Genomic DNA, 23347 nt, shown 5'->3' with positions numbered 1-23347 from the left:
TTGATTTTTTTACAGAATGATGTAACGAATCACATCTACAATATAAGATGTTAAACTACATAAATAAACACGTTTGGAAAAAAATATGGTGTAAGATTTTTTTGTATTTTGTAAGGGAAAATACGACAGTTTGTAAGGGCATGGAGCCCTGGAGCTTGACAGGTATGATGTTATCCTTGAAAACACCGTAAAATTGATTGATACGTGTAGATGGAAATCTTTGTTTAAAGATGCACTGGAAATGTAGTGAACTACTCTTTGTGTTCAAACCAAATTTTCTAACCAAATGTCAAACTAATTCCCCACACCTCGTTTGGACCTTGTGGGACGCTAGCATGCATCACCAAATCCAGCCACACACGGTCGTTGTTTCCACACCGCTCCTCCCTCTCTTTATGCGTGCACTTCCCATTTCTCCACCTCGGCAGCGCCTCCTAGGGGTTCGCCTCAACCCCCTTCCTCAGATTGCAGCTCCGACAGTCGCACAACGACCTAGGTTGCAGACCGGAGAAGACAGCAACGCATTTTGACTCCTTGCTTTGGAACCGAAAACATAACCAAAACGATGACCCTGATCAACAAACGCAACATTCATTGACAATCTGCAACCTGAACGCCTCATCTTGTCCTCCGCTCCTTGCGGTAAGTACTCAGTTTCAGCACTGCGATTGTGCACAATGCTACGATACAATGCACGTGATGCATCTTTAATCAGGGCTCAAAATGTCAAATATTGCTGTGCATGAGGAAATTAGCTTGTCACACTTTATTATATCAGTTTTGCATACCTGTCAACCTCTGCCAATTGCTCCCCCTTTTAAAGAGACAGGATATAACATTTAGCCACTAGATGTTGCTGTATTGTATAGTGCAACTGAAAAACGGGTCATATGAACACTTAAAATGACAAATTTTCTTCATGTTTGCCCAGCCTTTTAAAAACCAAAACAAGTTAAAAAGGAAGAGGGAAGTAAGAAAAAAGAAATAAGAGAGCAAAAGCGGGGAAAAAAAGGAAATAAGAAAGACAAAGCAACTTAAAAAGAGTTTGAAAAAATAAAGGAAAAAAACAAAAACAAAAGGGGAGAAAATAAGGAAAGAGTCAAAAGAAAGAAAAAGAGGAAAATGATGGACAGAAGAGAAAAAGAAAAAGTGAGAAAAAGTAAAAAAAAAGGAAAGAAGCAAACGTTTTTTGGGGTACCTTACTCGTTGCAACATAGAGATGGCACAACATTCATTTGGACAGGTAACTTAAAATTAGTTTTACCTGGTTATATCAGTATCAGAAATTATTTTCCCCCCATTTTATTAACACTCCACTTATTGAAACATAAATATTTTGTTTGTTTGTTGTACATGATTCAATTGTTTGTTTGTTTGTACATGATTCAGATTGAATCGTTTCTTGTACATGATTCAATTGTTTGTTTGTTTGTACATGATTCAAATTGAATCGTTTCTCCGGCGCCGTCACGAATGGCAGCCACTCCAGCAGCTCCCGTGTTATTTTCGATTGTTCTCAGTTATTTTCGATTGTTCTCAGCTTAGGGATGCTGCTGGAAAAGTGAATTTCCCTTCGGGGATGAATAAAGTATCTATCTATCTATCTATCTATCTATCTATCTATCTATCTATCTATCTATCTATCTATCTATCTATCTATCTATCTATCTATCTATCTATCTATCTATCTATCTATCTATCTATCTATCTATCTATCTATCTATCTATCTATCTATCTATAATTGCGGAGATAGCCTCATGTAAAACAAAGGCACATTTTTCAACATTCGATTATTTTAAAAACATGAATGTTTCAATGAGAGTTCATGTATTTTTGCTAATTATTCATATCAAAATCAGTTTTTCATTATCAAAATATTTTTTTCTACCACTAGGAGGCGCTAAATAATGCACATCTCCGGCAAAACTAACATAAAATGCGACCAAAACAAAATAAAAATAAATCCAAACAGCTTGCCAACATCATTTTTGCCGGTCCATGTATTCCGTTACTCCCCAAGTCTGCACAAAATTTAGTAATTTTATTCATACTTAGTTTCTTTTGACTTTTATTAGCATATTTGGTATTGGAGTAATCCAAAAGTAATTGAAAGTAATCAAGTTAAAGTAACCCTACCCAACCCTGAAAACAGGGGATCCGAACTGATTTAGGTTGAGGGCCACACAGTCGCATAAACATTCTTATGGGGACCAAAATAGTAAATCTATAGCAAAAAAAGTGTGCTTTACCTGTTGGCTTGTATGGGGGTCTTTTTGGAGGCTCACAATTATATAATGATTATGGGATGCAAGATTTGATTATAAAACAATTATTGATTTTTTTTTCTTTAATATTTGTTGTCCTTCACTCAGATTAAATCTCTTATAATTGTATTATCAACTGTACGTTTGTCAAAACAAAACAACGATAGAATACATCGCCACTACCGTTTATACAACGCAGGGAAACTCCGGAAAGTGACGAGAATAGCTCACAAACAATCATTTAAATGACCCACTAGAGAAACATTGATTTAAAAGTCTTTCTGTTTTTGTGTGAAAATATTTACCTGAAAATGGGAACTTAGCTGTTAGATTTAAAACTTTTACAAAAAGGAGCTGAAGCCACTTAAACATTCTGTAAAGACACCCAGGTGATTTATTTTTATTTTGTGTTTTTCATATTGCCTTTAACAGCGCGCCCATGACTTTTATCTGAAGTAAAATGACGACTCGAAGGGTTTCCACAATGTTCTCTGGTTGATCAATGGTAGTTAGTACATACAGCAATGGGAATGGCGCATTATCTAGTGGATATATTTAAAACTAAATGTCATTATTCAACACTTATTTTTCTCTTGAGCTTCTCTCGGGATTGTCTCCCAGGCCACATAAAATGAAGTGGCAGGCCATATTTGGCCCACCATGAGTTTGACACATGTGATGTAGAATAAAAATCATGATCATTTGTGAAAAACAGATTATTTTACCACGTTCACGCTTCTTCCTTAGTTCTTTCCCCACTTGCAGTAGCATTTGATGTTGCTTATGATACGTAGCAGTATATTGAATATTTTTCCCGTACAAAAACTGTTATACTGCGTAGACAATTTGAAATAACAAAATGAATTGTAAAAAGTACGGGGGTATACATTGACAGGTATAGTTTAGAATCCCTGAATATAAATTCCGGTCAAATGTGCCTCGTTTTTATAGTAGACAGCAAAACAGCGCGCCAAAACAAATATTTGTCACCAAAAATCCCAAATATCAAATATTTCAAATGTACTTCAACTTAATTGTCAAATATGCTATATGTACAGATGAAATTACTTCCCCACGTGCAAACATGGAATAAATAAGGCACGATATAAATAACAAATAGCAGCAAGGTAATAAAAATAAGAAAAAAAATATGCATATGAATACATAAAAATATATGTTATATATGTTTTCGGATAAAAAATGTCCAAAATATTGCTGGTACCTAAATAGAGCAGTTTTTCATTGATTTGGCAGAAGGTAGAAAGGTAGGAGGGAGTATGGCAGGAGAGAGTTCAGAGTCCTGACAGCCAGTTGGAAAAAGCTGTCCTTGAGCCTGCTGGTTCTGACACTGACACTCTGCAGTTTTTCCCTCACTACTCAACAATTTCACCCGTATGTGCTCAAATACAATTTCCCCACGCTGTGTGTTAAACCAAAATGCATGTCATAAAACGACCATAAGGGAGAGGATTTTCTTAATAGTCCCAAGAAATGTTGATGTTCCTATCACTTTGGCACTAGCTTCCATAAAATAATCGTGTTAAGGGGTGTTAAACTCCACCCCATTAGAATATTGAGTGGGCCAAGCTGGTTCACTCGTGGGCAAATATTGTAAAAATTATGAAAAAAAACAAATGGGGCGTAGGGGCCCCCTCATAACACAGATATTATTGATTTTAATGTATACCAGTAGCAGGAGAGGCCTCCTGATCTGACTCTGATACAGCACCCTCATCATCTGGTTATTGTTGTTGGTGGTGTAAAGCGTCTTCCTGCACTTCACAGATGAGCTAGAGAGCTTGTATCATTGGAAATATACATTTTCCCCCAAAATTTAGAATAGGCCTTTTTTGTCCACATTGTACATTGCATTGTATCATATCTTCAACTCGTTCAAAACATTTGTGACAAAATAAAGGATCTTTGTCTGGTAAAGGACTTAACCTTTCATTCATTTTTTCCATCTGTATTCAAATTATTTATGTATTTATTTTGATTGTTTCGAAAAAACTACTTCAAATGAACATAATTATGCAGCAAAATAATTAGTTAAATTAAATTAAAATAGTTTTATCCAGCAAAAATAGAAATCCCTTATTTCCTGTTGAATAATGTCTTTGTGCTTATTTAAAAAAACTTGACTCACAACCAGAGTTACCAAAAGATATACGTAAATACTTAGTTTTAAAGCGAAATCTATGTTTAAAGTGACACATCATGAAACGTTTCTTTTATGAAGTGCATACATTATGTTAGCCTTTTCATGGCGTTGAAAGAAAGATTCGATGATGAAAAATAGAGATGATGAAACGTTCAAAACGTTCCAGTTTGAATGGTATATATTTACTATCCATCTATAATATGCATCACTTATCCTTTTCAGGGTAACGGAGAATAATTATTATAGATAACATAATATTTGAATTTATATTGTATACAAAATATATACTTTTTGTGATGTTTAAGCTATAGTTCAAAAAGTTTTTTTTAACATTCGGTAGAAACTGTGTTGTATGTGTTGTATTTGTATAGTATGGATGCTTAATGTATGGTTAAGAAACCTATATATAAAATTTGAATGCCTTTTTTTGTGATTGCATGCATTTAGAACACAATACATAAAAAACAATTCGTCTTTTTGCGTGGATATTGACATATATGTACGTGATAAAGTTTCGTATTCCGTTGCATTTCCAATTCTTTTCTTTAAAGAAAAAAAGGATTACAGAGGCAAAGGTTGTCTGCTTTAGTTCTTGGTACAGGGTTCCTACAGCTTAAGGCAAGTTAAATTCAATAATTTTAAAGACCTTTTTAATGCCTTTTGAAATCAAATTTAAGTAAAAGTAAAGTTCTTTGTCTTAAGTTGCAATGTGTCTTGTGGCTAAAACCTAAGACATGTGTCTGCTCTGAAAAGCTCGACTGAAACCACATCACCGTTTTGATTGTTCCGCTATTGTGGTCACGGGAAAGTAAATCATTAAAATATTCAAAAAGAAAATTCATAAATGTTACTAAATATTTTGAGTTCAAACAAATATAAGTCTCACTCATGTTTTTTTTTTTTTTACATTTTTAGGACTTTTGAAAATTGGATTTAAGATTTTTTAATGCCAATTATTTATCTATCTACCCTGGTCATATACCTCAAGAGGGGTGACTGACAGCAAGACGAACACATACAGAAAAACAAAGAAAAGAAAAACCTAATGCCAATTAAAGCCTTATTTTTGAATAATGAATTCAATGCCTTATAAGACTTTTCAAGGATCCACAGGAACCCTGGTGATGTATTTTATAAGAGTGTTTGTATAAGCGAGGGTGTCGGGCGAGCGCATAAGCATATTATTGTATAAGCACATTATATGCACACACAGTTTTAGATGGAAGGCACTAGACAGACCGGGCTGAGCTCCTGCTGAGGTGTGAGCTTATATCAGATGATACGAACACAACTACAAGAGCGCACGCATATACACTAGGGTTGCAACTAACGATTATTTGAACAGTCGACTCTTCGTCGACTCTTCAGACGATGACTTGAACCATTTTATGATAATTTTCTTAAATTTGGCATGATTTCAGTATGTGGAAAATAGGTACAATGAAAAAGTGCATCTTTTATTCAATATATTGCTGATATGTACAAAAAACAAATCTAAAACCTATTGGGCGCAATGCTCGGTCAGTAAGAAACACAGATAATAAATATATAATGTAAATGAACTCTGTCCATTTTTTTTTCAGGACAAATACACAATACCTTCACATCAAGGGAACAATTGTTATCCCCGTAAACCAGGTACCGGCTCATTAACAGCAGTAGAACAGTAAATAAAACAAATACTATGTGGGTTTTGTGAAGTACGTTTAAAGTCTGTTACAAAAGAACTTAACAATTCTCAACAGTTTGAAATCAAACAGTTTTAACAGCCGACATTGTGGTTTTTAACGTTTGAAGAACTGGCATTTGTTTTTCGGACTGCATACACTTAATTTCCAATACCTTTGTCAGCCTCAGTCTGGCATAACGCTCATGCTCTCGTTTACAGCGAAATGTAAGCAGAGGCGAGGCACACTCCGTTTTGTACAACTGTCCGACATGCTTTTTAAATGTTCATGCGTCACCCAGCTACTGCCATGATACGCAGGGTCTGCTTTGCAAACTTTGCAAGTTGTCTTTTTGTCGTAACCAGGCTAAAATGCTAGTAGAAGTTTTGGTACACGTACTAGATGTGGATGCGGCCATTTCTGTATGTCAATGTAAAGGTCAGGAACGGAGGCTAGGTTCACACTGCAGGGAAATCTGATTTATTTGCACGGACGCAACCTTTATCTGATTTGACTATCAGCAGACATTACATTCACATACAGATGCCTCGGTTAGTTAAAAAACATGTCCTATGACAATTGTCCAAATATCAAGTATGTTTGATGACAGTTACTGGAAATGAAATCATTTTTCCTAAAATTAATAGGCGACTGTTGCATTCGAGGACTGTGAAAAGTCGCCTTCAGTTTTCTCGTGTAGTCCCGTTCCCGACTTCAATGTGCTCAAGGCAAATTAAAAGCGACATTGTATATTACTTACCGCCTCTCAGTAGTAAAAAAACGCAATTCATTAAAAAATATTGATTCAAATCATAAGCAAAAATACATATCAGTTGATTCCGTTTTAAATTTTGGACACCTGAAAAGGAGATTACAAACGATGTCAGTTTGTTATTTTGACTATTATTGTGCACTGTTATTTTTTGTTTTGCCTATTGTGCATTTTTTCAAATAGGTTGAGAAATTCACATTTATTTCAAACAACATGAGCCTCACCTAAAGGAAGCCGACAGAATTGTCTGCCAACTTTCTGCTACGGATTCCTAAAAACCTCAAAAAGGCCTGACAAAAAAACCTGAAGTAAAATGCTACGTTTTGTCACTTTGATTCTCTGTATTTTGCATTATTCCTTGTGCTTTTGAGCACTGGTTTTCGGCTGCACTCCCCCATACGGCGTCATCTAGAGGTCAAATGATGCTTGCTGTCCCCCTAACCCATTAATGTTTCAACGGCCCGGACTGTTGATAAACAAAGACGTGTCTTCACTTGGTTACATTTACGAGAGTCCAGTAAATCTAGCCGTGTAAAATATTTACTGTACTCCAAAACACTCTATAATGCCAACAGAAAAAAATATGCTTAAAAGTATTTGTGCATTGTTTGACGTCCCTTGTTGTGATCCGTCTGTTTCGCCCCATATTTCCCGTTTTAAAGTAAACAGACTCATCAGCTGATTTCCAATATGTCCTTTTGATTGACACCACTGTAGACCAATTGCAAGCTTGTTTTCATGATCCTTAGCATGCCATAGCCTATGAATGCTCGTATTGAAAGAAAAGGCATGACCTCTTTTGGTTTCAAAAGTATTCAGCCAATAGTGACAGATTCAAATGATGATTGTCACATTGGTTAGCCAATAAAAAGTTACAACATCAATTCATTCATACTTACAATGTGTATTAAAACTTGGGAACTTGGGATCCATTTTTACATGCGATTATCACGCGCAAGTGTGTACAATTAGTGATTGATTTCTAGGAAAAGAAGTCGTACATTTACAACTCTTTCACAATATCCAAAAATTGGCCGAAGTAAAATACAAAGTTGCAGAGGTTTTTGAGCCGTAAACTGGTCGTCTCCAAATGGCCATTTTTGGATATTTGATATACCTTCAGAAAAATGTATAAAATACAATGTTTAATTTTTCAGATTGAGATTAAATTTGACCTGGGACCAAGTAAGGCTTAATACTAATGTCCAAGCTGTTTTCAAGCTATGATGAACATGGCAGGCATGTGATGTAAAAAAGAAAATATGCGAGAATAAAAACTTTCTATTTCTGTGTGTTAAATTACTCAATGTTAGTAGCACATGCAATGATTATTTGGTTTGGGACAAAACTTCAGAGAGTTACCTCTCAAAAATGGAGAATATGGACAATTTCGATCTAACGGCTCTAGCACAGCATTCAGTTTACTTTTGGTACGTCTTGGATTGGGATTTTAGGTGTATTTTACAGGATTGTTAAGGGTTAAACAACAAAGATGACTGTTCTTATCCCTGTGCCAAGCATAATCACGCTAATTTACAGAAATAAGACGCTAAAATCAGGTCAGAAAAGTTTGAAGTATCCCACCATCCTCGAATGCAACATTAAGGTTAGATCACTTAGTTCCCTTAAACAAATTTGCGTTACATTTTAGGTGAAGTAGCATTCATTTTTCACAAAATAATTCTATGCAGTGTACACTGTTTTTACTATGTCAAATTTCAAAAAAAGTAAATATATATATATATATATATGTATATATATATATTCATTGTACAGACATTTATAAATGTTTACAGAATATATATACCACCAAACATGATCATCTTTTTTAAAAAAAATCGATTTTAGAGCGCATGATTGTGCATGTGCACCTCAAGAATCGCTCCATGAGGCACAATTCACTCTCACTTCCCTTCTTCCAAGCAGAATTGCTAATGAGACGCAACTGTCTTGGAAAGGTTTTTCCACACGTGCTGCTCAAAATAAATGTCTGATGTATCACATTATCCTGATAAGTTTATCCTGCTTGCTTCTGTTTTCATTAAAAAAAGGAAATTCTGTAGGACGCTAATGTTGTTTGTGATTTTGACTATTATTGCTCATTTTGGTTATTATTTTGTCTATTATTGCTAACATTTTGTTTGTGATTTTGACTATTATTGCTCATTTTGGTTATTATTTTGTCTATTATTGCTAACATTTTGTTTGTTATTTTGACTATTATGCACTGATTAATTCCTTGTCTCTATTGTCCCGTCATGATGCTGTTCTTTGAATTCCACACCCTTTGGGTTGGATCTGCTTGTTGCAACCTAGAAGATTTAATAATGAAACTGGCCTCAGGGGAGAACCTTGATAACAGGTTGGAATTTTGCATATTAAGAGGAACTTGTACAGTCCTCTTCTGTTCTCCTTGCAAGCTCATGATGCTTCTATTTCTTCCCTCTTTATTTTGAGTGTCTACTAAACTATGAACGTGTCTTTTTTCTAGAGGGGACTTACAATCACCCTTCTGAGATCTTAAATTACTGTCAAATGCACAAAATGCTAAAGGTTTAAATCTGCTCATGCATCCATCCATCCATCCATCCAGCCATGCATTTATGCATCCATCCATGCTAATTGTGTGCATTTTTTATGCAGCAGTTTATTTTCAAAGTGATAGAGTTCGATGTGTATATATTTATTTTTAGTATTTGTGTGTAGCACGTTCTGCAGTGAGTGTGAAAGTGGTTTTGTTCAGGGAGCCGTAAGAGTTTTTGTACAATTTTAGGCATATGTGAGTTTTTGTTTTTGTTTTTTAATCATTTGTGTCTTGTGTTGAATGGATTAGGAAGATTATTATTTAAATAAACGTTAACACTGTTTTTTTGTGGGTAATATTTATGAAGCTGCTAGTTAAGGTCAAACTACAGACTCTAGCGTAGTTGTCGTTATGCTTTGTTGGTCATCCCACTTCTCTTTCTACCCTGGTAAGAGGCTGTTTGTGCTGTTCTTTAAAGAGAGTAGTACATACCATTGTAGGTGATCTTCAGTTTCTTGGTAATTTCTCACAGGGAATCGCTTTCATTTCTTAGAACAAGAATAGTCGAGTTTCACATTAAACTTTTCTGGCCATTTTAAACTTTTAATGACACCCATAAATACATTTCTCCAGATACTCGACGAGCTCAGTGGAAGGTCAGTTTTATGGGTTCTCTAACAAGCTGAACTGTTTTCCGCTATGCTAACATAATTGTACAAGGGTTTTTTAATAATCCGTTAGACTTCTAAAACAATTAGCAAACACAATCTACTATTAGAAGACTGGTGTGCTGGTTCCTGGAAATAGGCCTCTATACATCTATGAAGATATTGCATTAAGAAACAGACCGTTGCAGCTAAAATAGTTATTTACCACGTTACCAATGTATGGAGTGTAATTCTGACCCTTTCTTTAAAAAATAAGCCTTTGTATGGCAGTGAACGAGTTAGAAACGGACCCCTTTCGTGTTTTACACTCGTTGGTATGTGCTGATAGTCTCAATTGCTGCCGCCCGCCCGCACGCTAATCTGTAGCCAAAATGATGAGCTCAGTCTCCACGTTTGGAACAGCGCCTTGCTGAAGATAATCATCAAATCCTTTCGCTCATTTTCAACGCTCATTTGCTTGGCTCTCTTTTACAAAGCTAATCCCCCTCCCCATCATTCCTACTCAGCCGAGCTAGTGATGCGACGCTCCCTTACCACGCAGTGAATCGATACCCCCGGGGATGTTCTCAAGTAGCTTTTTGAAGTGAGACCTCTGACAGCGCCTGTCTCTTCATACAGTGAGCAGACATAATGTTCTGAACTCTTATGAGGATGGAAAATGGCAAACAATTTACATATTACCCTCCTTCTTACTTATTTTACACATTAGTGAGCAGGTAATCAATAATCTGACAATCATTTATGGATAGAATAAATCAGGCTATTGAATGCACAAAAACCACATCCTAGAATCTCCGCTTCTAAAGTAACCAAGCCAGCACAATGTCCATGCCCCCACGGTGGCTGTCTCTGCATGATGTGGATAACAACAAGGCACTCTAAAGCGACCACTCCAATCCTAGATCCACATACTGGCTTTAAAGTCTGACCCCCCCTTAGCCTCTACGGTATATGTTTTCCATCCATCTTTTCTCTGTGACATGCACACCCTTTTGATTCATAACGAGGCAGTCAGAAGTAGCCACTCCTGCAGAGAGCAATTGTTCAAACACTTGCTGTTAGATCCGCCTTCTTTAATCCACCACCTTTGTTCCCATGCGACATTGTTTTGTGTTACATACGCTCATGGCCAATAACGAAGCACTCTGAAGAAGTCACCCCAAAGCCAATCTTACATCTACACGCAGGTTGTTAAGTGTGACTCCCCTTTTTCCATCATACATTTTTTGTTGCATGTTTCCAATTAATGTGCACACACTTAAGGCCAAAAACAAGGCACTCTTAAGTAAGTACATCTGCAGTGAGCCATTTTCCTCTCACTGGCCTTTGGTTATGCCTTCTTTACTCCACCCACTTTGCTCCCATGCCCCATTCTTTTGCATGATATATTCAAACTCATGGCCAACAACAAGGCACTCTGAAGCATTTACTCCGATGCCAATTTTAGGTCTACTAAAGGTTGTCAAGTCTGATTCCCCATTTCTCCTCATACATTTTCCCTTGTGTCTTTCTGACGTACAAACACTCATGCTCAATAATGAGGCACTCTAAAGTAGGTAGAGCCAAAGAGAGCCATTGTCCACTCACCGGCCATCAGTTTTTCAGTTCACACCTCTTTGCTCCCACGCCTCCTTTTTCGCATGGCATACACAAGCTCATGGCAAACAACAAGGCACTCTGAAGAGTTCCCCCCAAAACCTGTCCTAGATCTACACACAGGTTGTCAAGTCTTGCACCCCGTTTTTTTGTCATACCTTTTCCCTAGCATCATTCTCAGTAAGGTCCACGCACTCACGGCCAACAAAGAGGCACTCTAAAGTAAATGCACCTGCAGAGAGCCATTGTTCACTCACTGGGTGTCAGTTCCGCCTTATTTACTACAACCCCTTTGCACCAATTTTCTGCGAGACTTACGCACACTCATGGACAAGAGGGTACTCTAAATCATTAACTCTTGTGCCAATCTTAGATCTATTCGCAGGCTGTCAAGTCTGACCTATATTTTTCCCTTGCACCCTTTCTCAGTGATGTAGACACACTTACGGCCAACAACAAGGCACTCAAAAATAAACACACCTGCAGAGGGCCCTTGCCCATCTCTTTTGCTCCTGCAGCCAATTTGTTTTGTATGAAATATGCACACTTATGGCCAGCAACGAGCCACTCTAAAGCTGACTGTGTCTTAATGCCAAGACATCCCCTTTTCTCGCCCTATTTGATGCCATCGCAGAACGAAATGACCCGGTAGGCTCGGGTTGGATGTGAGTGGGCCGGATGAAAGGAACGGAACGGGGAAAAGTGGGTTAAGAGCGACATGACGGATGAGGCAGAGGGCCTGCTTGACTCACGGCCGCGATTCCTGATGACTAATGCGGTCACTGACACATCTTGTCAACGATACTTCTCTCCGTCCCACCTTTCATGTTGGAAGTCAGCACGGGGGCTATATCGCTCACCCCACTCTCATCCAAAATCTTTTTTATCAACCTTCTTTATTTTTCATTTTAAAGTTGCCTTGCGGACTTGGAAGATTTTTTTCTCCATTTCACATACTTAACCAATGCTTGCTTTGAACTTCTCCACAATTTTGGCCCAGACCTGTCGTGTGTGTGCTTTGGTCTTCATGATGCTTTCTGTCCTCCAGTGAGTGTGTTAAAAGAGGTCTGAGCCAATCACAGAACAGGTGCATTTATACTGAGACTTAATGACACTCTTATGGTCGTTGATAGCCATTGAGGTAGACATTGGATCATTCAGAAGTCATCAGGGAACCGTTGGAGTTAGTTGGCTGAGCGGACAGAACAGGTGGCCAATAATTTTGCATCCCCTACTGTCCCGGTTTTTAGTTGTAAGTGTAATATAAAATAATTTGGTTCCACTTCATGATTGTCTCTCACGTGTTATTAATTTTCAGAAAATATTTTCACTTTTTGGCCATAAGTTTGAAGTATAAGGTAATATGACATGAAGTACTTGATGGGTCCAACATTTCACGAGGCACTGTGTATAGGAAAATGAAATAGCCTTTTCTGCCAACTGATTAATTAGAAAATAAATACTATTTGACTAAATCTCTTTGCTTTTTTCTTAAAAAATAATATATTAAAACAAAGACATTTAAAAAAAATAAGAAAAACACTGAAAATGTGAAATTCTGTTCAGAAAATACGTCAATAGAAAGTTTCATATAATTTTATTACTATGCCTTTTTTACATTTAATTTTTTTTCAGATTTGTTTTCAATTGACTTTTCATAAAATTTAAAAAAAAAAATCATAATAATTCAAATGAGTAATAATCTGCCACAACAACAAAAACACGTCACCTGGGGCATTTAGTATCCCCTCTCATTTTTTTCAAGGCTTTGCAGTGTTTAGAAATTCAAAACCTTACTTAATATATAAGAAACGAAAATAACAGAACATTTCCATCCATATTTTAATTCCTAAGGACGTATTAAGGGAAAATCCAGTGTACACGATATGTATTATTTAAGCCATTCTGCTTGAGGAATACGTGCTGGGGCATAAATAATATGTGCATTGGACTGCACATCCGTAGGCCAGTGTGCAAAAAAAAAAAGGAAAAAAATGCCATCCTTTTCCTAGCTTTGGCTCGCTCTATAAGTCTAAGTATGTTAAAAAGAACACTAATCTTTACGAGCTGCCCTACACGAGATGCAACGATAAGTAGAAGGGGGAACGGGGGAGCGGACAAGATGTTGGAAGTGACAAGGGGGAATTTTTAAAAAGGTCACTATGATGTAATATGATGTGAAAATCAGATAAAAAACAAAAAACGTGTGAAGATTCGAAATGAATTCCAAGGATGCGACAACCAAACATTAACTTTGGATTTTTATCAGGTGCTTTTATGGAGTTGAACCGTAAGGCTGGGTTGTCGCCGTTTAAGGTCGGGACCGGATATGATTCCAAAGAAATGCAGGGGACTAACAGGAGCCTACAAGGTTGCCAAGAAGGAGGACGTAACATGATGACGTTCTCCCTGCTTGTCTACCCAAAATGTTGAAAGAGCCATACTGAACCCCAAAAAAAAACCCCACCCCAAAACGTATGTTTGGAGACACAAAAAATTAAAATCTTTATATAAGCCTTATAAAGCAGGCAACACATACATACACACACATTCTTAAAAGAAAAAAATACAAAACATTTTGTACATACATAAGCCGCACCTGACAATAAGCTGCACGTGCCCACAGTAAAACCTGAGTTCTTTACTAAGAAACACAGCTTTCAAAATTTTAATAAAAAACTTTGGGAAAAGGCAACAAAACACAGCAACACGAGTAACACAGCGCTAACAGGGCTGTGTCGTTTTTTGCTCTTCTGTGAATGGCGTATTACACACCGTTGTAGGAGATCTTCAGTCTGTTGATATTTTCTCGCAAGGAATAGCTTTCATTTGTTGGAACAAGAATAGCCTGTCGAGTTTCACATGAAAGTTCTCTTTTTCTGGCTTTTCTGTATCTTAAATCACACCCTCAAATGTGACGCTCCAGGTACATGACGGGCTTAAAGGAAGGTCAGTTTTTTCTCTAACTGTTTTTAGCTGTGTTAAAGTCATGCTCAAGGGGGTTCTAATCATCTATTAGCCTCAACACAATTAGTCAACCCAATGTACAATTTTATTCAGGGAGTTGTAAGAGTTTTTGTACATTTTTAGGTATATGCGATTTTTTTTTTATTATTCATTTTTGTCTTGAGTTGATTAGATTATTTAAGAAAATGTTGACACTGTTTTTATTGGTAATATCTAATGATTCTGCTAGTTAAGGATCTGTACGGCGTCTCTTTCTAAAACTAAAGACTCTAACGAACCTTTTGCTTTGTTGTGCATCCCACTTCTCTTTCTACTGTGGTAAGAGACCGTTTGTGCTGACCCTTTGAGAGAGTAGTACACTCCATTGTAGGAGATCTTCTGTTTCTTAGCAATTTCTCACAGAGAATCGCTTTCATGTCTTAAAACAAGAAGAGTTTCGGTCGAAAGATCTCTTTTTCTGGTAATTTTGAAAGTTTATTCACACCCAAAAACTCAAATAGCTCAATGGAAGGTGAGTTTTATAGCTTCTCTAACCAGCTGAACTATTTTCAGCTATGCTAACATAACTGTACAATGGTTTTCTAATCATCCATTAGCCTTCTATTGCAATTAGCAAACACAATCTACTCTCAGAAGACTCGTGGGCAGGGTTCCTGGAAACTGGACGCGATACACGATGTAGATATTGCATTGAAAAACATTTGCAGCTAAAAATCAGCTTTTACCACAGTAACAATGTCTGGGGAGTATTCCTGATGAGTTTAATGTTATCTTAATTAAAAAACCAAAACAAAAAACCGAGTGTTTCCTTCATAAATAAGGACATTCCCAAGCAACGATAAACTTTTAATGTTAGTCTATTTTTTTGGGTTTCTTCAGCCCCTGCCCGAGGTTCCCACCCCCCACCGGTCCTCTCGACCAGTAGGACCATGATGCTGAGCAGCTCGGTGGAGGTGGCGAGCCCCGGCGGTCTGAGCGGCCTGGGGGTTCTCAGCGATGCCGCTCGCAACGTGGTGCGCTCTTCCAGTATCTCGGGGGCCATGTACAACCTAGAGAAGAGCCCAGGGGCCGGGAGCGGGGCCCTGGGCCCCGAGTCGTCCTCGCTGGCCGGCAACAAGAAGCGACGCTCCAGCTTGGGGGCCAAAATGGTGGCCATCGTTGGCTTGTCGCAGTGGAGCAAGAGCACGCAACAGCTCAACCAGCAAGGTCAGTCGCTCTCTGTCCGCTTACTAGTATTTGTTAAGTAGGATACTGAAAAACAGTAATTACCGTATTTTCTGGAATATAAGGTGCACCTTAAAACCCTAATTTGGACAGAAATTTCGCAAAATACAGGTGGTAAAATCAGAAATGTATGCACTATTTTTTTCATGTGCGTTATTACATGAGGTTTTGCTACCATTTTTGTGCAATGATTTATAATTTTTTTTAAAATCGCTGATCAAATTGCTAAACATTGTATGCAACTGCAATTTAACCAGGGTTGTGACATTGAGAGCAGCTAGACAACCAGTTATACAGAAGACATGTGAAAAGGCAGTACATTTTACATCATAATCACACTTTATTTACTCACGGTGCCATAAACAAATGCTTAAGACTAGTGAAAACAAAAACCTGTTGTGAAAGGTGAAAAATAAAGGCAACGTCCGATTCATCATCAGATACACCAAGTGTTGTTTCCCTTGTCATGCTTTTTGGTTGCTGTTTTTTCTGTTTTCTCCATTTTCTAACATTCATGTTCAACTCTGTAAAAATTGTGGGATAATAAAATAAAAACATAGCCTTTTCGTATCTGTAGCACTGGTGGTCTAGTGGTTAGGTTTTGGCACTCTCACCTGTTGCATACTATGTTTTGCAATTGAGGTCAGCGCCATTTTTCGACAGATCAATCGTTGCAGTGTATAAATCCTAAATGTGTTTTATACATGTATAGATATAGATACTAGCTCTTGTTGTGGTTTTAATTCAATGCGCCTTATAGTCCAGTGCACCTTATATATGACAAAAGGCTATTTTTGAGGGATGCGGCATATAATCTGGTACTTATTGTGCAGAAAATATGGTAGCTATAGATACTTGTTACTTCACTTAAAATGTTTATTAGTTACCCCCTAGATTACTGAAACAGAAAAAAAGCGCGTTAATCTAAATCTTTTTATGAACAAGATAGGTTCCGGACGATCGTTCGTAAGTTGAATTTGTTCGTAAGTTGAATTTGTTCGTAAGTTGCTTTAGTGCTATATTTTGTATGATTAAGGTTTGTATAAGTAACCTGTATTGTTCTGTACTAAAAAATAAACATTATATAAATTAATATACTCGATAAATAAAGTTGAGTTTAACTTACTTTTGGAAGATGAGCTTTAACAGTTAATCGACTTCCTCCTCTGTGGTAAAAAGTGGCCGAAAAAAAGCGTTCCAACCATTTTCTCAACAGCATCAAGCTTTCTCATTCCACTTTCATTTCAAAAGAAACAGCTCGCCTCTTCTTTACACTTTATACCAAACATATTGAATGGATGCACGAGATATTAAACAATAAAAACGTCAAAGCGCGCTGGAGATTGTATAGACATAGACAGTATAGGATGTTTACACACGAATTAGGAAGAGGAAGCAGATTTGTTTTCTTCTAGGGAGATGCTGGGTGACCCCTCACACCGCCACATGCCGGTAGCGGCGGAAAGAAGCAATTCAGTACTGTCTTGTACTCAGGAAAAATGTGCACACAATACAAAATCTAACTTACAGCAATGTCCGTGTATTTTTTTCGACATCCCGAAAAAAATGTTCGTATCTACCGTTTTACATGAGTCGAATGTAAGGGAGCATCTGTAGTTACAAAATACCGTGTATACTCGCATAGAGGCTAATACCTAAAACCGCTTTAAAATTGCCACATAACAAAATAAATGGAAGAAATCATGTACACCAACCTGTGGATGTGTTGAACCATCATATTTCTTGGCTTGTGCAATTTTGAGAGCTTGCAAACAAACATACAGACAAGACAATCCATATCCATTTTGTCTCTGGGCTTCGAACCACTCCAAGATCGCCTACCGCATTTCTGTGTACTGTCGAAGGTGTTTTTCTTTTCTCCTCCACAGGCATGGCGTATTCCACAATAACTTTACAAATAAAAAGACGAAAATCAAGCACACTTTTACTTTTCAATTCTGTGCTTACGTTTTCCCCATTGATTGAGTTGGTTTCATGTACCTTTATGAGCCACGACCCCCCCTCTCTCCACCCATTCGTGCTAGCTACCATTAGCTAATAGTGAAACACAACCAAACCCAAAACTGTGATGTTCCTCAAATAGTTAAAAAAAAATACCAAGATAGTCTTTTTAACACAACCGTAAAAACTTTCTTTAATTTCCTTGCAGTCTTGTTGTTTTGTTGTATTTTGTTATCTCTTTTATTTTCTTCAGACACACTCCAAACAATGAACTATTTTGATTGAAAGAAACCACAAAATTTGGATTTCTTTGGTCACGAAAAACGCCCCCAAACAAGTCTTTGTTCCAAATAACATTAATTAAAAATGGAGTCATTTTCTTTCCGCTGAGCCCACAAATCGTATCACGTTGTACAAAACAACAAATCGTAATTAGGAAATGATTTATTTTGGTTAAAACATGTCTTAAAATTGTGTTAATTGAATACTGCTCAAAAATGTGGTTGTTTTGTACGAAATAACTCTTAAAAATTAAGTCTTTTTTTGCATCTTTGCAGAATAACTTAATCAATAAATATTAATTTACCCGAGGCACGAATCATTAGCATGCATCTCCAGGTTTAACAGCTCGCTTGCACGTGGTACATATAATAACGCCGGAGACGTTGTGTTCTCGTTTGCCTCCCGTGGGAATAATTACATGCTTGGAGTCGTGCCGGGGTGACAGAAATACTCACACGATTCTTTTTCATTTTTGGCGTCGAATAAAAAAATCAAATAAAATCGATCAGGTGGGTCTGAATCAAGTGTGACATTTCTCAACCTTTTCTTATGAGTGCTAGGCGATTTTCTTCAAAGGCCAATGTATTTTATTTAGCCAAGAAATATTTGCTTTAAAGGGACAGTGTGTATAATTTGAGCACTAGATATCAGTGTATTATGCAACCAAAAGGAAGAATACAAACTTTGGCGTCTCAAAATGACCAAATCACTCAATTTATATTCAATGATTCTTGGTCAGCCTTTAGCAAGGTTTTTGGCTTTTGCGCGTACCCGTCGCAACAACACGGCAGACAATCATGTCAGCTGCCTCTAGGTGAGGAATATGTTATTGGAAATAAATCCAAATTTCTCAAAGTATTTTACGAGATACATGTGTACATGATAGTTCATGGATTTTTGTTTATTATGTACCATTGTGAAAGTTTTTTTTTACCACCAGGAGGCACTAAATAATACACACTGTCCATTTAAGGGTGCATGTTGAATTGAAAATTATTGCGTCATAATCAGGAAGTCTGCGGACACGTGACTAGAGGGGTGTGTGGGCCACCGCCACACATTAGTGCTGCCAAGGCTAGCAGAGTTACCATATGTCAACAGGAAAACACACGTAGAGACACACTCATTTGAAAACCGATATATATATATATATATATATATATATATATATATAAATATATAAATCCTTCTCACCCATGGTGGGGTGGTGTCTGTATCAAACTCAGGCTTGGGAGTTTGAGGTTTCTGCATAGTATCTTAGCTGTTTCTAGGACTGTGCTCTTCTGGACTGAGGTTTCAGAAGTTGTTCCTGCGATCTGTTGGAGCCACTCTTCCAGTTTGGGGGTTACCGCCCAGAGTGCCCCCACTACCATGGGGAGCACTCTGGTCTTGACCTTTAGATATTTTCCTGTTGCTTTCCAGTTTCTTGTGTTCCTTCTTCCTGATGTTGGCGTTAGCTGGGATTGTCAAGTCAAGTCATGTTTATTTGTTTAGCACTTAATCACATGAAGTCTCAAACGGCTGTACATCTATTATCACCACCCTCTTCTGCTTTGTATCCACCGCCACTATGTCTGGTTGGTTAGTTACAAGCTGCTTGCCATTCTGGAAGCTATAGTCCGGCAAGATCTTGGTCCTGTTGTTCTCCATCTGTGGGACAGCCCGTTGGGATATGGGTACTTCTATATCATACTGCTTGCAGATGTTCCTATATATTATCCAAGCTACTTGGTTGTGCCTCTCTTTGTTCGCTGATTTCGGAGCGTCTGTGCTGTCTGTCAGTCCTGCATTTTCCGGCCAATGGTAGGATTTTTTCATGGCAACCACTTCCTTTATCTAACCGTGGTACATTTCATGTAGGGGCTTGTCCTTTCATGATTTCTGCTCCGCCTTCTCTACACTCTTATCAGGGTACTTCTTTTGGGGCAATTTGTCCGATGTACACAAGGATTTTCGATGTTTTATCTTGGACCGTGGCATCGATGCTCACGAGCCCTCGGCCTCTCTTTCCGCTTGGCGTATTGCCTCAGGTTGCTGGAATTGGGGTGAAACCCTCCGTGCACATTGAAGAGCTTTCTTGTCATAATGTCAGTGGCTTCTATCCCCCTTTCGGCAGCAGGGTATCTGATGACTGACAGTGCGTTCAGCTGACTTTTTAGGACTTGTCTTTTTCTCTTAAGATGTTGGCTGTGGTAGTCTTCCTGAGGTTTCACATTAGCCTGTGGGATGCCCAGGTACCTGAACTGGTTGCCAGCCAGTCGCAGGGCACACAGAGACGGACAACTCACTCGCTTATTCACACGTAGGGACAATTTGGCCAATTAACCTGACATGCATGTGTTTGGAATGTGGAAGGAAACCGGAGTGCCCAGAGGAAACCCATGCAAGCACGGGGAGTACATGCAATCTCCACACAGGAAGGTTTGATCTCATGACCTCAGAACCAGACATGGGACCAAGTCACACATGTGCAAGTCTCAAGTAAGTCTCAAGTCTTCACCTTCAAGTCCCAAGTAAGTCCCAAGTATTTTTTTCTTGGGCAAGTCAAGTCACAAGTCAAGTCCCGAGTCTTAGATTGCCAAGTCCAAGTCAAGTCACAAGTCATAAAAACAGCGACTCGAGTCGACTCGAGTCCAAGTCACTAAGTCTCAAGTCCCCATGTCTGCTCAGAACTGTGCCGCACATGCGCTAACCACTGCGCTGCCGTGCTATGACCATATGTATGTACCTAAATAAATTCTGAAATCTGTGGTCAGGGATAATCTCTAAATTCATGCTTTGTGGTGATAAAGAACTCTTTTAAAGGTACATAATGCACAGAAAGCACTAAGAAGGAACACAATCTCATTTTTCTATTTATTTTTTTATACTTCCTATGTCATAGCTCAAAGGACCTAATGAGCTTAAGTTGTATTTATATTATTTAGTCTTTCGCTGTTAACTTCCAGAAACCTTCGGGTTCAAAATAAGAAGCATAAATATCCTTCCCAACACGGTCAATACGAATCACTGTGATTTTTTTTTCTTTTTTTTTTTTGCCAGGGGTCTTTAAACGGCTAAATTTGCCCATTTGTCAGGTAGCCATGTTTTGAATGTCAGTTCTATTGATTGTGCAATTTGGACCGGCCAAGAACATGCCTCGGGGTTTTGGCCTGTCTTCTGCGTCTGCTTGGTTAGTTAATAGCCCAGGGGTGGGCAAACTACGTCCCACGGGCCACATGTGGCTTGACAGGCTTATTTATTTGAATATATATTTAACAACAATAGGTATAATGGTAAATAACTACCAATAAAAACATTGTCTTCTTCCCCAGTTTCCCACCTAGTCTTGCAAAAATGCCTACTATGAGAAAAAAAAGCCTAACTTTGCTACTTTTAAGTTTTCTTTTCTTAATTTACTAAAAAACAAAGTATTTTGTATATAAAACGGTCAAATCATTTTGTAAAATATTTTTTGTTTAAGTAATTTACTTATTTTACTTACACAGTACCATATAAATATTTTAACTAGTGTATATATGTATATTTATATATATATATATATATATATATATATATATATATATATATGTGTGTGTATATAGCCCTGCAATTGGCTGGCAACCAGCTTAGGGTGTCCCCTGCCCACTGCCCGGAGATGGCTGGGATGGGCTCCAGCCCCCCCCCCGCGACCCTAATAAGGATATGCAGTACAGCTAATGAGATAATATATATATATATATATATATATATATATATATATATATATATATATATATATATATACATATGTAATCTTTTAAGAAATCATATTGGGCACTTTTTTATAAGGCAGATGACAGAATCATTTACATATCATTTTTCCATTGCAGTAAAAATCAAAGATGTAAAAAAAAGGCAATAAAAATATATTTTTATTAGTTTACAAAAACAATGTGTTAGCTATCTTATACTGAATCAGCAAAAAAACGGGGGTTTGAGGCTCTGTTCAAAGGGGAGCTGGCGAGTTTGACCTCTGGACTTATTTTTTTCTTTTAAAAGAATCAAGTGCAATTGCACCTCCACTACACTAGGGAGCAGTGGTGCTCTCATTGGCGGGTTTTTTTGTTTATTTTATATTTAACCTCCTTGCTATGCATATAGCATAGAGTATATGCATTGAGTAATAAGTGTAGATACGAAGTGGAATAGGGTACAGACTTTGTAAGGGGGCACAAGAGGATTCCTTCCTCTGAAATAATTGAGAAGCACTGAATTACAGGAAGTGGTGCCCCTTCGACCCTAGTGGTCAAGGAATCTGTGAACCGTGTATTGCCAAATCTTCCGTTTCGAGACTTTGTATCACAAGATACTCAAATACCAAATCAATCGACATTTTTGTTTTCCACCTATCCCGGCCCACCTGCGAAATTCTTAACTTAATCCGTCTCACGACTTGCTTCTTCACATAGGGCCAGATAGGCCTCAAAATTGTGCATCAAGAAATGAAATCAACATTTCAAAACTGCCTTTTGGTATTTCTTTGGGATGTCTCTTGTGATATTAAAATTAGTTTGATGATCTGAAATATTTGGGAGTGATAAATATGCAAAAATCGCAGAATTCAGGAAGGGGGCAAACCCTTTCACGTCATTCTATCAGGAATTGTTTGTTGAGTTCAAATGCTCTCCCCTTTAAACAATTGCTTCATTTCAAACCTCTCAAATTAAATAACAGGATTTAAAGGGGAAGCTTAATACAATGAATGGAGATGAAGACTATTAAAGCGAGTGGAGGAGGTTATTGTGTCTGCAGGCTGTGTGCTGTGCTTGTGCTGCATTTTCTCAATTGGATCCACTCAGAAAACATCAACTTGATCAGCTTGCCTTGTTTTTGGGAACAGGAAAAAAAAATATTGACTTGAAGCCTTAACATGAAAATAGACAAACAGTGTTGGATGTGCATTTATATTCTGCTATAAATATAATTTCAAACATTTTTCTGTATATATACATATACTATATTCACAGACCCCTTGACCGCTAGGGTTATCAGGGCACCACTACCTGTGGTGTGCCTGGGGCAAGTACAGCTTGGCAGCACCCATACCTCTCTAGGCTGATTGTTTTTGGTAGGGTTTTTTTTTCAAATATACCAATAGGAGGCCCTAAATAATACACACTGTCTCTTTAAGCTAGCAGACTTTAACAAAATTTTTGTAGTTGGTTCTGACTTCCTTACATGTAGTTCTGTCGGGCCACGAGGGAATCCATGAATTTATCAGGAAAATAAATGAAGTAT

The 23347-nt window shown here is 37.7% G+C and overlaps 1 protein-coding gene across 1 annotated transcript in view; it reads left to right on the top strand.

The window, feature by feature from the left end:
* Positions 1 to 473: 473 nt before the first annotated feature.
* The window catches only part of rims3 (regulating synaptic membrane exocytosis 3), a 60895-nt gene continuing 38021 nt past the window's right edge, over positions 474 to 23347 (top strand). The window contains exons 1-2 of the mRNA XM_088329183.1: positions 474 to 642; positions 15500 to 15826. Coding sequence (XP_088185309.1) covers positions 15550 to 15826 — 277 coding nt within the window. The 5' untranslated portion in view covers positions 474 to 642; positions 15500 to 15549. The remainder of the gene's footprint in view (positions 643 to 15499; positions 15827 to 23347) is intronic.

Source organism: Urocampus carinirostris, chromosome 2 (assembly GCF_059441175.1).
Source record: "Urocampus carinirostris isolate Australia breed hairy pipefish chromosome 2, RoL_Ucar_1.0, whole genome shotgun sequence".
Taxonomy (NCBI): Eukaryota; Metazoa; Chordata; class Actinopteri; order Syngnathiformes; family Syngnathidae; genus Urocampus; species Urocampus carinirostris.
Note: the sequence above shows the minus strand (reverse complement) of the source record. Positions and strands in the feature narration are given on the sequence as shown.